Source organism: Nymphaea colorata, chromosome 11 (assembly GCF_008831285.2).
Source record: "Nymphaea colorata isolate Beijing-Zhang1983 chromosome 11, ASM883128v2, whole genome shotgun sequence".
In the NCBI taxonomy this organism is placed as follows: domain Eukaryota; kingdom Viridiplantae; phylum Streptophyta; class Magnoliopsida; order Nymphaeales; family Nymphaeaceae; genus Nymphaea; species Nymphaea colorata.
The window spans coordinates 5,214,929-5,234,565 of NC_045148.1; the positions used below are offsets into that span (position 1 = coordinate 5,214,929).

The following is a 19,637-nucleotide window of genomic DNA, read 5'->3' on the forward strand; positions in this document are numbered from 1 at the left end:
TAAAAATTGAAAATTAAAGAAGAAGCAACTGTAAAATGTAGATACACTTATCATGAACATAGTTCTCAAACATGGAGGTGTTGGGGGGACAAGAAAACGGAGGCTACATCTTCTAGAAGACTTAAAATAAAAAACTCAAACACTTAACCATGATTTGCATTAAGCTCCATCAACTATCTAAATTTCCCAAGCTAAAAGAAGACGTGGACATTTCAAATTATTGATTGCTGCATAGTACCCACACATAGATATAAACTGGTGTAACACTTTATTCATTGGTAAAATTCATAATAGCATTGCTCATCCCCTAAGAGGAGGAGTTAGGAAGCAAAAGGAACTATGCAGGAGAATGTGGCTTCTTCTGCAGAACAAAGAATGCAGTTGGCGGAGGTGAAGGTATGGAAGGAATTAGAGCAGAGAAGTGTTGGTACACTTTGTTTGGGAACCTTTGGAAAAGCTCATCCAAGATGTCAGTGCCAAAATGGTCGCTCAACATTTTCTCACAAATTGCCCTCGAGTTAATGCTCATGCTTTGTGCTAGCTGCTCGAGATCAGCCTCAGTCCCTTCATCTCCTCCCCCTTTCAATCCCCACCCTTGATTCACATGTTCTGCCACATGGATGGTAAAGCACCCGTTCATCTCTACCACCTCTTTGAACTCCTCGATGCTCGGTGCAAACAATGGCATTTGGAACGAATCCAGCTCCTCTTCCTTCACTTTACCCTTCAAATCAAATTAGAAAGCCACAAGTTCATCTCATAACCAGTCGTCAAAGCAAGGACAATAAGGAACATACGTTTTAGTGCATTAATTAGCACTTTCATTGGCGACTGCTGTCTTTTTTATAATTAATTAAAAACAAGGGTATTTTCATATTTTTCTTATTATTTTAATATTTTTACTGGAAGAGTGTTCTTGAGAATATGAGGCAAAAGTTTGTTCTTTTTATTGAATTTCAAAAGTTAGACGCTTATTTGTTATTGGATCTTTTGTTGAGAGCCTACTTATAATTGTTTCTAAAAAGATAGGTTGCTTCACCTCATTTCAGTCTTCTGGTATGACCCAACCGAAGCAATCATTCATCAAAATGGTGCACGTAAATCGGTTGGCATTAGTGAATCTTTTTCTTTGTGATTACGAGATTTCTAATTTTTTTCCAAAAGGAATTATACGAGAATCACATGGAACTTTGGTCCTATAACTAGTTACTTGTTCTTATAACTATCGGATGCATCTCAAACATCATATTTACTTGATTTTGACAATGTCACACTAGCAACATGAGACAATGACCACACATCGGTCCGTTGGGCAAAATAACTTGTGTGATCTGCTCTGGACTCATTTCATGCTATACGATTATAATACCTCGAGATTCAATTGTTAGTTCTCTAGTTTGTTTCTTACTTCGTGCCAAATACTTGAGCTTCATAATGAAATAAAACAGCAAGACACAGCCCCACATGGTTTTTTTTGGGCATTAAAAAGGAAATGAAAAAGAAGCTTCTCTTAAAACCACAAGAGGTTATGTCTCACTCGGTGGCAAAGTAGTTCACTTTCTTAAGGGGCTTCTGTTCAAATCATGAAGTAATCATTGTCACATCTCACTTCCCAGTGTGCTCTTCCTCTGAGCCGTAATCGGTCTCGAAGTATGTTGTGTGAACCTTGAGGTTGGAGGGCACAAGGGGGCAGTGGCCACTTTGAGGGGCAGTGAAATGAACCACTCACCTTAAAGAAAGGTAAAATAAAAAGAAAGAGCTTTCTTGATGCTAGCTAAAACAAAGGATAAATTTCAACCATGGCCTTAGGACTTACCTCCATAACAAATTCTCGAAGAATCGGCTCAACGAAGCTAATCACGATATCATAGCGAGCGGCATCAGGTGCCATGCATTTAGGGCGACACAAGAATTGAAGAATCAGCAGTCCTCCGGTCACTAGTTCCTCTGCCCTTCCACTTAGAAATGCCATCATGTCCAACCTGAACTGTGCAATATAAGCATTTAGAATGTCTGGCCCACCGCCAAAATAGAGTATCCTCCCCTTGTTGGCTACACCATCGGGAGGCTTGGATAGCCAATGCAGCGACATTGAAGAATTAAAGCAATGGATTGATGCTCGGGGAAACAGCCGCGAATAAAACGATCCAGGCACTGCTGCCACACAGTATGTTTGGTCGGAAGGGATGGAATTGAGGAGCAAGTTAAAATCATTCCTGAATTGGTCATTGAAGAACCCCTGGAATTCCACTCCATCCACTTGATCACAGCAAGTTAGTTTTTTCAGTTTCAGCAAGACTGCATCAACAATAGTTTGCATGGTATAGAATGTGTTTGGTCCAACTGAACAGCCAAGGTCTGCGATTCGAATTGTGCCCCCATGAACTGGGACATCAAATTTGTCAACAATTGCTTTACGTACCATATCTTTGACAGCCAAAAAGCCGTTTTTCTGCAAGTTGTATGTAAACTTTCATGGAATATTAATTCTAACACATTTTGAACATGCGAAGAGTTATTAACTGAAGGCAACTTAGACAAGGGGAACTGAATGTCGCACATGTGAATGTAGATTAATGAAACAGTTTACCTCATATTTGGTCATCAATCTTCCTTGAAGCATATGCAAAATATGGCCTTCCATGGCATGACTGTACACACACATATATTTATATTTACATTTATATGTATTTATATATGTACATCTACATCATTGGAAGTCCCTTGTTCTTTTTTGCTTTCGAGTCTTTAGTGATGTTTTACACTTAGATGTCAGTGAAGGTCCTTACTTTAGTGACATCTTTAGTAGAATGTCACAGAAGCTTTTTTTTCAGTGATGCCCTTAGGAAATGCCAATTAAAGTCTGAAATCTTGAGTGACGACTTCTCAATTAACATCAGTACAAGTCCCCTTTCTGGTGCATCTCTAGTGACATTTGCTCAACAAATGTCAATAAAGGTCCCCAGGACAAGCAATGGCTAATCGGGAAACCAGCTACACAGTGCCCGGAATCTACTCTAGCCCAAGTTGATTGTCACAAAAAAAAGTGTGTTTCAGTTTGCTTGGACATTTTGCTACTGAGCTAAATATAGTAACCTTTTTTTTTAGTTGATCATACTCAAGGTCCAGTTAGTTGATTCAACCACTTTGAATGGTTTTATTGAACATGAGATGCTAATAGAATTTGTGTGGGTCTATTGCCACACAACAATATGATTGTGTCTAATACTGTATTGAACACATGCTCAAAAGACTGAAGAATATAAGTTGAAGTTAATATCCATTTCCAATATTGAAAAACTAGATATTATAGTTAATGTGGCTTCTCAATTTTCAAGCTGATGCTAGTTGAACCTGCAAAGTTAATAGTAGACACATGCTTTCAGGTTTCTATATGTCAGTTTATAAATGGAAGACTCCACTCTAAACCGCTCTTCGTAATTGGGAATCCCATTTTCTCTTCCTTGTGCTTCAATTATTTGTTCTCTAAGTAGTAACCAGAAGTTTATCTTTTCATCATTCTGACCAACGTATGTCAGATAATATAGATTTTGTTTTGGATTCCTGTGCAAAGAAACTACATCTACATGAAGGTAATCATTCATGCTACATAGCTTCCAGAAAAACTAGATTTTTTGCACGCTAACTCTTTCTTGTTCTCTTCACTTCTTTTTCTTTTTTCAACTAACTGGAAATTTTGCTTGTTTCTTTGGCCAATACCAAACCTTTACTAACAAAGGCTCCTTTTATCACTATGTAATTCTAGGTTTACATAAATTGCAGTCTTATTTTGCAAATTTTTGCCAACATACCTATAAACTATATCATATAAACTCCATATAGGATTTGGATCCTATGGTGTGCATGATGTCTTTCTTGTTTTGCTAGTAGTTTTCGAAGAAGCATAATGGATCACATGGAGCCCAGTTAGCTCTTGATCAAGGCTTGTCGCATCCTAAAGATACCAGCAGTAAAAATCTCTCTTTTGGAACTGATTTCCAAAAGATTTTATTTGGGAAGAGGAAGGCAGGGAATCATGTTCTATAGCTAAGTTAAGGCAGGACTGAGGCGCCCATAAGAGTCTTTGATTAGAGATGATTTGAGATTTACGTTTTTTAGATCTTCTATTGTTTAACAAGAATCTTAGATATGCTTATGAAAAGATGTTCTGATAGGACATTTACTTGCAGTTGTTGCTTCTTTAAAGCGTAGACCACAAGCCAAACTCCTCCCCTTATGTCTAGAAACTCACTCATGCTTGCAGTTTCCTAAAAGCATATCTTTAATATAGGTCTCATGTAAGACTCTCTTCGAGTTTAAAACCTTGATCTCTAAGACAGATTCCTAACCATTTCAATTACAACAATGATTTGAGACACATCTTTAATCTGCATTAGGAGAAATCTACAGTTGAAGCAAGTTGTGAATTTTACAACTACAGATTTTAGACCCATCTTACACTACATTGTTTGGCATAATTTAAACTGAATACTAATGACTCCATTGTCACAATTTTTTGAAAAGATCAGTAGTAGCATGAAAATTTGAGTTTAGAAGTCATCCATGCACGACTGCGTGCATGCACACACTTACACACATGAATCACAAAATATTTTGGTTTTTCTCATCAAAGGTTTTGTTTGATTTTTACTACATCCATGTGAAAGGGAAAAAATATCTTTCTATTTCACATCATGCACGACCTTTTCTAGTAACTTATTTTTCTTTTTCTGCAAGTATCTTCTTTTATTTTCTCACTTATGTACTTGTTTGTTAAACATATCTTGCTTCCAACTTCCTATCCATTTCATTTTTTCTTAAACATTTATTTTCCTCTTCAGCTTGTTAGAGTCCAGTTTTAAGGCCTATCCATAGTCCATTGACATTATTTATATTTTGTGTAAAGTTTATAATAATATATAGGTAAGAATGAATTAACCAAAACATTAGAATGAATTAACCAAAACATTATGTCAAATCAGATCATTTAATGGCCAAGATACAATAGTTCACATGTTTAATAATTATGAATCATTAAGACGATATATATATATATATATATATATTATATATATATATATATTAAATTTCCATTTTCAATACCAGTTCATAGAATTGACTTCATCGATAATTAATAGGTTCTTAGATTTTTTATTTAGATTGAAGAGATCTTTCACAATATCTAATGTTGCATGACAAATGTCATGGTATGGTGACGCTCGAGTGAAAGATGAAGTGTTGAGACTCCAAGTGGATAGTCTTGCATGGATGAACTTTGATGAAATGCATCTGCCATTTGTAGTAGACTCTCGAAATATACGACAGCATGAACTAGTTTTATTTGAAGTCTTTTTCATCTAACAGTTATATCTTCAATGTGATAGGTTCATCAAACACATGACAATCAAAGTCTACATATATCAGAAGACACTGTACGGTTATTTCAATTCTTGAGAAAATTTTTGTTTAGATATAAAGGTTTTATAACTAATGGATTTAGATCATTTAAAAGATAATGATAAAAATATGAAAAGCTTAAGAGATAGGAAGCCTGTGATTGACGAAGTTGCATATTATGGATTTCCCATGGACATTATAAAGGACTATTACAATAAGAGGCTAACATATATGCTATTGAAATGTGAATGGTATGATGTACTTAGTTTACATGACCCTGACATTAAAGATGAATTTGAATTACATTCATCAAGATCAACTTCAGATGTATGAAAGATGAATTGCTCATTGTACCATCTCAAGCAGGTTTTATGTAGAAGACCACATTGTCAATGATTGACATGTTATTGTGAAAACACTGCCTATAGTTTGTATGACCTTTTGAAAAGAGATGGTATTAAGGATAATAATAGTTGTGATATTGATCTACAAAATTCTCCAAATGTTTAGGTTAATGATGTTGATGATGATGTGACTTGGGACATGGATGATGTAGAGGAGATTCTACATAATCATTCCCTCTGAATTAGGTTAAGAAAATTCATTTGTTGCTTTGTTCTTATATGTTTTCATAAATAGAATAGGTTATGTAAGCAACATTGTATATTTTGTGTTTATTACTTTGCTAGATGACTTCCTAACAATTGTTTGTACCACACAAGTTGATACTTGGGATGAAGTTTGTTTAGGTAATAAATTTATTCATTTATATGAAATCTTCATTGCAAAATAATTGAGTTGGTTTTAATGATGCTTTCTTTCAATTTTTTACAATATCCCCAACAGGAAACATGTGTGGACTGACTCAAGCTCTTGCAACTACAAGTTTGTTGAACAATAAAAAGCACCAGCTCTATGTAATCTTACTTGGTCAATCAATCGGTAGAGAAGCAAAATTTTATACAACATTCATCGGAACACTAGGTCAAGATCCTGAATGTATAACATTGACATTTCATAGGTATTCTGAGTTGCCAAGTAACTTTAAAGCAGATTCCTGGGAATGGGTGCAGGTAATTTATGTTTTATATTTAAACTTTGTCACTATTGTTATGCAACATTGTTCATATCGATGTTGACATGTTTTATATATTCATAATAGCAGAAGTTTGACATTCTTAACAAACATAAGGTGCTCATGAAAAACTGCGCATAGCAAGAATTACTCATACTTCTTCAAATCATGGAGGTATGAATTGAGGAAAATATAAAAGAAGTATCATAGGTTTGTATTTCTTATGCAATGTTACTTAAATTCATTCATAATGTAACTCTTAAAAGGGACACTATATCATATATTATGTTCGGAGTTAAAAAAAATTATGTAAAAAAAAAAATACTTAGGTGCATGAAAAGTGGAAGTACCAACACACTATGTATGCAAAGTTTTCCACAATTTAAGACAAAAAAGTTAGGTTAACATTTGTTGGATTTAATCCATATAATTTTTCATTCAATAAGATTTCATTGTGAAGACTAAAAATATCTATTTTAGTGTGTAGTTTGGAAAAGAAGAACCAGAGCTTTCACGTTTAAGTTTTTTATTGCAACTCGAAGCAGCACTAACTAAAATTATTTTAACCCTGAAACTATTAGTGTTATCGTAAGTATTATAGACTTTTATTTGTCACTTTTGACTATATATATGTGTATATGTACATGTATAAATATATACTAACTTTGTCTGTATGAAATGTGATAGGAAAAACTAAAGGAAAGTAGCTAGTTTGTCTGAAGGAGCATCTGATTTACTTCAAAGGTTATATGCTATCCCAAGTGATGGCAGAAGATAGATAGAAGAAGATAGACATGGATGGATACCCCCAATGGGGCTACTATGTGTCAAGTGTTCACAGTTCTCTAATGCAGGTACAAAAAAGAGTAAAGTTGAAATAGAAAATTCAACATTAAAAGAACAAATCAATCCTTTAGAAGGATAGCTAGTGTGCTTAAGGAAGATATAATGTTGTCAAAGCAACATGTGATATAGTCTTTGAGCTCACAATCTAAATGTGCAAGGGTGGATACGCTTGAAGATCATATAATCAGATTGTGGCATCATTGCTGCGATTGTTTAATTAAGTTATATACATACTATATGTTCTATGTAGGCTTGCCAACACTTCCTTATTTCTACCAATGATACCTGTGGTCCAACCTTGAAGACTCAGTTCATGGACTTGATTTTTGGTATTGATATTCATGTAGAAATACCATCTTCTTATAGAAGTTGGTTCTTGTACTACATTAGTTTAGAATTGTATAAAATTTATGGAAGATGGTTGTTGAATGATGTAGTTATCATCTTATTATCATAAATAGTTGTTGAACTTTTACTTTCATTCTTTTTCTTCTTCATGTCCTCTTACCCTTGCTCTTTGATGTTGAATCTGAATAAAGGTATCAGGCTTTCAAATGTTGAAGATAACTTTAATTTTGTTTCATATTATAAGCCTACTGTGACTGTTGTTGTAAACCATTTCGAATATTTTCCTTATATGCTTCTAAGATGCTTTCCAATCTAATGTAATAATGTTTGAGCCTATGAGAATACTCTAGTTACTAGATAGGTTCTTTGGTCTTCAGTTAATCAATGGCTGTAATCATGTTGAAGCTGAGATGAATCCACTACATTGAACCCATGGTGTCAAGTACTTAGAAGGTAAATTGCAATTATACTCTTACAATGTTTAATTTCCAAAAGTAGGATAACGTTGTGTTCTCTTGTTTACGAAAGAAACTTGATTCATAGGTTCTTCACTCCATCATGCTTATGGTTTGAAGCATGCTATTTGATGATCAATAAGAGATGCATCTTTTCTCCTATGACCTAGATCCGGCTACAGTTTTCATCTTTTCTAATGAATTGCTTTTCTTGTAAACATTTTGTTCTTCTCTTATGAATGGCGTTGAGTAATTAAGGTTATGGAATATGATCTAGTGAAGTAAAGTTTATCTTAAAGAGTACTCCAAGACTTATGAGAGGCAAATGAAGATATCCTTAAGGAGTACTTCAAGATTTAAGATGAAGCTGTAGAGACTGTGACCACGAAAAATAGCATGACAGTGCGTGCCTGTGGATCTAGTTTCATAGCATTTGTAGGCCAAGCATTTGTAGACAAAATCATTTTGGAAAGCTTGATAGGTATCTGAATTAGCTGGACGGTATGTTATTATTTGTAGGAACGTAATCTATTTTGTATATTTCCATTTTTAGAATTTGTCAATATTTTTGACTTAATGAAAAATACATTACCTTTACCTATAGGAAAATAATGTTGATAAAACAGCCTTTACTAATGCTCAAAATCTAACATCGGTAAAGGTGTTCAATCAACACCAACAGAGATAGCATCAGTAAAAAGATGTTATAAACCACAATTTTTACCGGTGTCAATCTTTAGTAAAAGATTAATAAACACCGACATGGCTTTGCATCAGTAAATTAAGGTTACCATACACGAACGTGAAGAGTCATGGGTGAAACTGAAGGTTTATTCACATTAGCGCAAACTCAATGTAAAAGCTTCAACAAACGCTTTACTGACGTTCCATCCAAAATGTTGGTTTAGATTTTACTGGCAATTTTAAAAGTTTATGCCGATGTTTTTCTTGTGTCAGTAAAGATGGTATATTTTTGTTGTGTCTATATATTTTAACACGTTAAAAATAATCTAAACAAGTCTTCTGGCATGCTTATGACTGCTAATCTGTTTCAAGTTATTTTCATGAAAATATTATTTTTTACTACCAAATTATAGTTGTTTTAGGAGACATTAATTTTTTATGATTAAAATAACTCATTTAAAAACAAAAAATAATTAACTTAGGAAATGTTCCTAGTCAAATCATTCTTCATTTACATATAAATTGAATTGGATGGTACATAGAAAAGAACATCGGCAATCTATTTTAATTATGTGGTCTGGTTTATGTGTCTAGTTAACCTAATTCTCTCAACTACTAATGTTCCTCTCTTATATCTGTCATACACGTATAAGAGATATGCAATAGAAAATTTTTTTGGATCATTAGATTAGTGAGCTTTTGTTCATGCTATTAGGATAGTGCCTACCAATTTTTTTGGATCATTAGATTAGTGAGCTTTTGTTCATGCTATTAGGATAGTGCCTACCAAAAATCCAAGCTTTTGATGCAGTCATTTGGAAAATCATCATTTGTTACTTGTATGCAGCATTACTCTGTGCAAGCCAGGGTTATAACAAATGTAGATGGTGTTATATATCCTGAAATTTTGATTCTAGAATCAAAATTCCACCTCAAACTAGAATTGGTATGAAAATTCCAAGACCTTTTTTTTTTGTGTTTGACAATATGAAATTTTGATTCCATGATTAAAAATGACTTGCTTGAGGAAAGAGACTTGAAATTCTAGAAGTCATGAATTAAAACCATTATGCCTTGTGCCTCAAAAGAGCTAAAAAATTTCCAGAATCTGAAATCATAATTCCACATCTAAGGAGGGATCATAATTCCATAATTTCGATTTTGGAACAAGCCTATACTTCTGGCATCAAATTAAATTATTTGTCAAATGATGCAATTCTCATTTCTAAAGAATGAGAACAATAATTCTAAAATTCCATTGATTCCAAGCAAGTCACATGGTTCCTTGATGAAAAGTTTCATGCCTTGAGGACAAAAAGACCAAGGGAGAAATTAATTCACTGTAGATGAGTTAACAGACCTCACATATGCCTATTGGAAAAATCCATGGTGCTTTTTGTGACACTTCTTTAAAGAGCGGTCAAGTATGGTTCTTCCTTAGTACTGTATCTAACAAACACATCTCCCTAAGGCTACCAATCACTCAGTTTTTATAAGTATTGACATTGGAGCTTGATCCTAATTTTTACCTACATATGATCCAATGCACGGATCATAAGCTTTTCCACAGGCATATTCGATAGCACTCAATTTTAAAATATTTTTTGCTTAAAATAAATAAAAAAAAAAATCTCGTTATTATTATGTTATCAGGCTAAATATGTAAGTACCCTGGAATTGCATGAATCAACTGATTTCAGCCGATTTTGCAGGATCTATTTTACCAAATATTATGAAGGAGGTTTTGGGCCTTCCTCCATTGCAGCTTCCAGTCAGAGCTGGTGTTTTTGGAAGAATTGCAGATGAAAGGCAGATGAGATGATGTACTAATGAGGTCTCTATAATCAAGGTACAACTATAAGCCCGCTTCAACTTAATTTGCTAGCTATTTTAAGCCAACTAACCAACCTAGTCAGGTGCATAGCAGAAAGCATTTGAATGCACCAATTGAAGAACGAAAGAACTTATATAATTGGAGTAATTAAAACGAAGCATGAGCTGATGCATGGCTAATTGGACATATATAAACTGTAAGGGTTAGAGTAGTAGCGGTGCATACTTGAAAGGATGAGTTGTGAAAGTAGCCATATCGGCCTTGCCCACCAACCATGGGGGCAGCTCCTCCTTTCTTCATCTTCAAATAATAACCTTTCTTCGATCTTCGAGCTAGGGATGCTGTTCAACGAATTGTATGAATCCAAATTTATAGGGCCGTTCCTCCCCCTCCTCCTCCTCAGCCTATCCAGCATTTCACGTGCCCAACGTGTGGCCCTTGAAATTGTCGATCATAAGCTGAGCAATAAATTTTACTTAAAAGGGTCACTAAGTCAATAACTTTAATGCTTTTAGAGACACTTAAATGTATATATATACAAACGGATATATCAAATTATTAACATAAAATAAATAAACTATTTTAGGGCCAGCCACCATGGGGCTCCGCCACTGTTGTCGATAAAACTTAAAATTCTCATTTATGAGTTCTTTGTGCAAGCACTGGCAAAGCCGATCCAGCCATTCAAAGGAAAAAAGGGGAAGATGCTTTCGACTAGTTTAGGCAATGGTCTTCGAGAATTGTGTTGATTTTTTTTTTTTTTGTTTCCTTGGAAAACGATGTATAACTGCCATGTCATGCTTGTTTTCTCTATTAGGGTTTCTGGTCAAGGCACCTGCACGCCCTCACTTTAGATGCTATTTTAATTATATGGGCTGCCAGAAAATATACAAAATATTTCAAGAAAAATTGTGAAGTAATGACCATTAAGTACATAGTGGGACAGATTTATGTAACAATCACATAGTTTACACTCCAAGGGTCATACAATAGCTGGTCAAGCCGGCTAGCATATAAAGAACACGTCATCAGTTTGATTCTTTTGGGTGCTATTCTTTTGGACTGCAAACAGTGACAGTAGGGCTCTGAACCCCAAAAGCAGACAGTTGGACATTAATTTGTTGACAGTTTCTGTGATTTTTGGTAAGGGGGGTCATGTAGGTCCCCTATTTTCTCACTTTTCGGTTTTTTCATCCCATTTATTTCTAAATTATTCTTTAATAATTGATCGAGGGAAGTTCCCCAGTTATTATTTTTCATACTTTTCCTATTCTTTTTTCTTATTTGCTTCACTTGATGCCTCAGAAAAAGAAGGTTTCGTCACCTTCTTGTATTCACAAAGTAGACACCAGGTTGCATATCAACTTGTAAGTAACAATACGGCCGACATGTTTGGATACATTGCAGGGGTTGTAATCTGACGGTAGAAATAAATGAAAATTTGTTTCTGTAGAATTAAGGTGAATTATTTTCAATACTCACAATATGGATCCAATAAACTTGGATATATATAGCCAAATCGGATACCAGATAAAGTTCAAAACCTGAAATAGCCATCGGCGTTACCTTCCGAGAGCCTAAGAGACTAGCATTTTCAGGTGAGTGGGAGGGAATCCCACTGTTCGAGTCAAAGGTCGGGGTCATATGGACACCCTTCAACTTGAGTGTCATGCATGCCACCATTTGCAATCCAAATGGATAGCAGCCACGAGAATCGAACTGAGGACACATCAACAATGCCACTCGAGCCGACGCACTAAGCTACGCCTCTAGAGACTATCATTAAATGATGAAATTTGCATGAGAAATACAGATCAGGCAGCTAGAACAATTGTCTTTTACATATCTTTAACAAAATAAACACAAAAAGGAAAACCATGGATTATTGTGATAACAGCAGTATGAAATGATTGCTAATAAAAGCATCATGAAATGGTAGATAATGCTATTGAAATTAAATTTAGAACTAAACCATTTTCTCCAACTTTACGATTTCTTTTTGTTCTGTTCTTCTTAAACACCCGACCAGTTTTGGATCCGGTGCCCTTCATGATTCCAACCTGTGTCCCCCACCCACGTTTAGATGTGATATAAACCCCAGCTTTGGATGCAGAACTCCTCATGCATCCAACCTGGACTGTCCCCCACTCACGTGAGATGTGATATAAAACAGGTAGTGAATATAAATGCCAAAGCAACCGAAAGGGCTTTCAATTTCCAACCCCATTCAGCTAAAAATGTAGACGGCTTAGATGTGACTTGGAGATTTTTTTTTTTGGGTCTCAAGAGGCACAGAATAGCTGGTTGGGTTAAGGGTTGCGAAAAGCTGGTATCTAGTTCGATTTCCATGGGTTCTCTACTCCTCCATCTTAAGGCGGTGGGGTGAATTATGTAAGTTGAAGGGTATACTGCCACAAATACTGATGCAGCTCAGAACCCCAGAGGTAGGAGGATGGCAAAGCCCTGGGGCCTCGTTCTCGGTAACAGGAATAACATCTCGCACACCAAGAGATTTTGTTTCTTCTGCAGAAACTAAGTCAATGAGTTTTTAGATGCTAGAAACTGGGTTAAAATGGTCTGCATATTGACATTAACTGGTTTACCATAGTGGCGGAGCCACATGGTGACAGATGTGAGCAGCTGCCCGCACCAGTCTCTTAAAGTTTCTTCATTTTTAAATAGGCATCTTCAAACATTTTATCCTATATATATATATATATATATATATATATATATATATATATATATAAGTGTTCCACCAGATATGAGTATTATTAAATGAGTGTCTTTCCAGCTAATTTTTTTAGCTCCGCCACTGGTTTAGCATCAGTTGAAGAGAGGCATGTAAAGGTTGCTTGCGGTAAGAGACTAAGCGGAGCTTGCAATCTAGTGGAGTCACATGCCACACATCAAAGTGCATACAAAGGAAGAAGGTCCAATTGCTTCAATCTTCCAAGATATTATGGTACCACATAAGATTCTAATGCGGTCAATGAAACACCCCACTTTCATTAAGCTTCAAATTTCTGTCAAATGTGTTCAATATTTCGGTGTCGAGGTACCACTTTTTCCGCATTATCCAGTGTGCCAAACAAAAGCGATACAGGATCCAGATTACACACACCCTCTCTCCTCCCTTTTCTTAATATTTACTCTTCATGATGCATGATGAACCAGTACAGCGAGAAATCAATCATGCAGCACCGCAGCTTATGTTCTCATCATATTCTGAGAGGTATAAACATTTTCAACAGAGCCCTGACCGACTTGCTTGAACCATAAGAATACAGAAAAACTTGAAATGTGGTTTGATGGTTCTTCCTACCATTTTAACTTCATGGAATAGAAAATTTTAGCATGTTTCATTGATTCACTTTCTTTATTTCACAATGGGGATATACAGGTTTATGTTGATTTGGATCTGACATTACATCTAAGCCGGCTACTGCCTGTATAGCCAACAGTTATGCACATAATTTCATCCTTCACAGGTTCTTTTACACTTAGGTGTTTTCCCATTGTTAAGGTATTCTTTTTCCACAATAGGATAAAATCAGTATTGTGATGACAAGTGTTTTTGTGCAGAAATTCACTATTCAAAATGTTTTAAAAAATAGTATGATTTTGATATCTATGTTACCAATTTCTAATTGTTAGTTTATGCTTGTGAATGGAGAATATCCATTCTCAACTGTAGAGTACGGTTCGTTTTCTGTATGATCTTCCATCTCTTTTTCAGCTTTCTTTTTTAAGCATTAATTTTACTTTTCCTTTTCTTTGCAAGTATTAAACATAACAGGCAGCCAAGATAGTTGATGAAGCTCTCATTGAACAGAGTATGTTACTCATGGATCCAAAATGAAAGGATTTTCGGAAATCATTGTAATAGTTTCAGCAGAAGATATTAATAAACATCCATTGACTTGTTCTTTTTTAGCAGAAACGGACACAAGAATACAGAGCCTTTATAAGGCATTGTCTACAAATTCTTTACTTGTTCTTCAATTGCTTATGGAAATACTGACATCATCTGGAGGTAAGACTCATGCATGCCATCAAGTGTGACCTATATATTGACTGCAAATAACACCTGCATCTGCACAATTATTTTTGAAGAGAAAAACACTAGAAACTAAAGCATGTGGTAAGTCCACTGCCACTTATAACAAGTTTTTTCATAAATGATATGCATTTTCCAAATTTATATATATGACTTAGTTATATTTTTTAGTACAATAACAGGGAGGAGTGCTTTTTGTGGAAATATATTGGCAACACTTCACCAATCTATGGCCGGAAAAACCTTTCCTGCAATATTATTGTGTCATTCTTTTGACATTCAGCATGGCATTTATGTCTTTGATGATTCACCATGAAGATTGTTTTTTTTTTCTCTAAAAAAACGAAAACTTTTCCTTCCAAGAAACTTGATTTTTTTGCCTTAATTTTTCTTATATCTATTTTTCAACTGATTGCATGGCATGAAGTTTGTTATTTTCAGAACATGGAAAAGGTCTTCAAGTACTTCTTCACTACTGGACAAGAATATGAGCCTCATTTTGACTGCTTCCTTGATGTATTCATCACCAAGAATGGTGGTTCAAGCATCACCATTGTTCTTATGTATCTGTATGAGATTGGGTTGTGACATTCACCTACTTTAAATTTTTGATCAATTTACATTTGTATGAATGGTGTGAAATATGACACTTTCTCCTCTCCATCCATTGTGGTGAAAATATTGAAGAAGTTGTGGTCTTTATATTATTTTTGGTACTTGCATTATTTGTGGACAACATATAAAATATTGTTATTCTTTTAAAACAATATTATCATTGGCTACACCTAAAGTCAATGATTCCAGCAATGGTGTTTAGCTCAAACCATACATGCATAGGCATGGGCCTCATAGATAATGCTAGTGAAGTATTCGACTCTAGCACTGACCTTTGCAATGCCAAGTCACTCGTTGGACTAAGACTCAGGGCTGGCACTTGTGTAATGCCAGTGCACACTTTAAGTCTCTCACTTTTTTTAGTGCTAGAGTTGTGATCAGGACAAGTGCTAGCCATTTGTACCCTTGAAAGCATGTATGGCAGTCATATATCCGGCACACTTTGTGGCGATAAAATAGCACCATTGTTGTAGTTCATTGGCACCTTTTATGTGACAAAGTTTTAACATAATTGTAGTTTCATATTTATTTGTTGTGTATTACTACTGTGTGAGCAAAAAGGAAAAAGAGACTTTTTTTTTAAATATTAAAAGGTTTAAGGGTTCCTAATAACTATGTAAGTAATATATCATGACATGTAAGCGTAAATGAAAACAAAAATTGTGACCCTAAAGAGTTAAGGTTGTCACATATTACTTCATTTTTTCCTTTAGCTGTGACAAAAATGTTGCCACGTAAATCTAGTTTTATTTTCATTGAAATATGCATGTTTTCTAGAAAAGTACATTCTAAGATATTACAAAAACCTAAATTAAACCAATTAAAAGAACATATTGGGCTCATACTATGTCACAAAAAAATGAGCTTCTTGTCATCTTACCTTGACATCATGGTACATTTAACGATTCATCTTGTTGAGAAGTGCAATTGGAAGGACTGGTGCAGTATCCTTCGTATCCAATTGAGAGGTATATTGTATTAATAATTCATCTTATACATCAAATTTATAACAACTGCTATTTTGATTTACTTAATTACACTAAAAAGTTATGTGTGTAGCCAAAGCTAAGTGGAAGGTCTGTCGTTGAGGATTATTGCAAATAATGTCTTCCATTGTTTTACATATTTGTAAACTTCATTCAATAGACCTATAAGAAATAATGACAAGGTTAAAAGAGACTCACTGAACATGTTGGGGTTCCCCAAGGGATCATGTACTTGGAGTAGAGGGGGTTTGAAAATTGTCCCATTGAACATAACAGACAAGACATCCTGTCCACGACACCTTTGTCATGTCCATCTGTTATTAGTGTTCTATGTTCATCGTTTGATAACTTTAAGAACAAAACACAATGTCTGTTTTGTCTGATGTTTTGTTTTATGTTTGTTTGTTCCATTTGCCATCTCTATTTTGTCTGGCATTTGTTTTTGTATACTATGTGGTCTATTTTGTTTGTCATGTCTGTTCTATCCATTGTTTGATAACAAGGATACTCTATTTGGTAATGTAGATTGTTTTAGAATATTAATAATAATACAAACTTGTTTCTAAATATATCATATAAAACAGATGCAAATAATACAAAAACAACACATTTGGTAATAATATTAAATAAAACTACCAAACATCAAAATAGAAAATGACTTAAAACGTTTTACTTTTGAAGGTCATACACTGGCATACATTGATACAAAATGCGACATAAAAGTTCATAGGCCTGACAACAGCATGACTAAAACTACAACAAGAAAACTGACAACTATGAGAACACTCTAACAATAAGTCTTTTTAGACATGTTGCTCAAATTGCAGTGACTATTATATATTCATCTTGTCCTCCCCTTAAAAACCACAAGGTATTACCATCTAGTTCTTGTATTGTGAAATTAAAAGGATAATGAAATAGTTAGATTAGATGCATGAACAATGAATATAATGATGATATAAATTTTCAGTAAAATCTTACTTGAAACATCATCAATCCACATATAAATAGAAATACAACACATTTAAACCTACATGCTACAACAATACAACACAAAAGTTATTATCATTATACAACATAGATGTTCTGTTTTATATTATTATTTTTCTTTAGAATGACATGAGTTTGTGATTGATAATCACTTATAACAAAATTTTAACTAAAACACTAAGTTTTTTAATTTTTTACAAACTCAAAAAATATAAGATAAAAAAAGTAAAGTTTTGTGACAGAATTCCAAATGCAAAGTCACTAAGTAATTGGGTGTTTACCTTCAATTTCATTCTAACTAAAAGGAGAAAGTAAAACATGATTTCTTCAAAAATACTAGAAGGGACTACAATATGATGAACCAACCAGTTAAAGTGTTGTTCTACAAAGTCAAACATGTTGCCATATAAAATTGAAACTGCACCTACCAAAATCTTATGTAAAATTCAAATTATATAATTTAGCATAAAAAATAGAGGTCCAGTAATAGTTTTTTTAGGTCAGGGAACGTTGGAAACGATATGCTTGAAACTCTTGGATCCGACTACACCAAGCAAGCTGACCAGTTTATTGCAACATCCTTAGGCACACACCTGATAAGAATTCTCAAAATGTCAGCTGTATGGTTCATCAGCATCAATTCTATGAACTATCAAGATGATCATGATCTTCCATATGTCCTAAAGTAATGGCATTCAAGTGAGCAGAGAGGAATCACCTTCAGTGCCAATCTCGTTTCTACAGCCACTTATTAGAATTTCAGCTGCAACTAAACTTGCAAAATAGAAAAGAGCACCTCCATTATCTTAAATTCCGGCCTAGAAAGGGTTTGGTGTGGCTTAGTTTCTCCATGGACCAGGTAATTGATTAGCAACAATCCTTTTCTCTGTTAACTCTTTAATTGAATTATTATTACATCAATAAAACTAAAGTTGCAAAACAGAAACGGGCACCTCCATCAGCAACTCATTTGCACTAATCAATTCTCATGAAGCACTCTGCCTTTAGCAGAAGTAGGACAAAAAGTGAAAAATCTTTGCTCTCTTTGCTTCGATCCTGATGCTTTTGATACCTCCCAATGAAATTTCCATTTTCTTTCTCTCTCTAGAACTTGGATCCTTTGCATCAAAAGGACGATATATGTTAGCGGCACATCTTCTCGACATGGAAGATCATTGTAAATTAATGGGTCGAGTATTGTAGAGTTGAAGATGAACTCACTTGAAGCAAACAACAACTGAGTGCTATATCATAAGGACAAGAAAGTGCACTCACTTGGCAATAAGGAAAATCAAAGGAAAAAAAAAGCAATGAAATTAAATTTCAAAGCAACTCATGAGATTTAACCATGAATTGAAAGAAAAGAAAGGAAGAAGATCTCGAAAGATTAGCTGTCTGGACATGGGCACTTGACAGCCAACCCATCTTGTGGCCTTCCACCTTGGGCAAGGATGATTCCAACATCAAGTGTCAAGAAGCTGTCACAAATATCTTTGATGGTATATCAATGATTGGTTCGTTCTACCAAGGAGCCTTTCATTGCTCGAACAGTATGTTCTCAGGTTGATTATTCAGTCAGTCTTGCAAATTATTGAACTTCTTATATACAACTCTAAGACTATGCCTCCAGCTTCTCCACAGCCTAGCATATTTAGTCAACACTCTCATTTCTTTAACTTCCCATCATTGGCATAATATTGCTGCATTGAATGCATATAAAGTTAAATCAACAAAAATTAAGGTGTTAAGTTAAAGAACAAATCAACATAAAACAACATAACAACATAATAGTACTTAAAAACTGAATAAGGACTATGTAGAATTTGGCAAAATGTTAGTTTAAAATTTGAGATTGGGGAATTCTAGTTCCCAGACTAACTAAAACAACAATGAAGAGGTTGAATGGACAACCTAAAATTTTTGGAAAGTTCACAAGTAACTATCTCCCTACATAGGAATGGAAATTTCACAAATAGAACTACTAGAGTAATTCCACCTCTAAGGAGGGACCATAATTCCATTATTTTGAAATTCTTTGTCTGATGATGCGATTCCCGTTTTTGAAGAATGAGATCAGTAATTCTCAAATTCCATGCTTTCCAAGCAAATCAAACGGCCTCTAGATGAAAATCATAGGGGCTTTTTGTGACACTTCTTCAAAGAGGGCTCAAGTACGGTTCTTCCTTCATACCATCCCTTAAAACACTACATCTCTCTAAGGCTACTAATTAACCAATTTTTTATAAGTATTAACATTGGAGCTTGATCCTAATTTCCTATATATGACCTGACTCGCGGATCATAAGCTTTTCCACATGAATATTCAGTAGCGCTCAATTTTAATTCA

The 19,637-nt window shown here is 34.6% G+C and overlaps 1 protein-coding gene across 1 annotated transcript; it reads right to left on the bottom strand.

Moving 5' to 3' along the window:
* Positions 1–245: 245 nt before the first annotated feature.
* On the bottom strand, positions 246–11,024 carry LOC116264550 (farnesoic acid carboxyl-O-methyltransferase-like). Its single transcript, XM_031644845.2, has 3 exons — positions 10,865–11,024; positions 1,817–2,452; positions 246–724 (listed from the first exon to the last, which is right to left on the bottom strand). The coding sequence occupies exons 1-3, from the start codon at positions 10,937–10,939 to the stop codon at positions 338–340; spliced, it is 1,098 nt and encodes a 365-aa protein (XP_031500705.1). The 5' UTR covers positions 10,940–11,024; the 3' UTR covers positions 246–337.
* Positions 11,025–19,637: the final 8,613 nt, after the last annotated feature.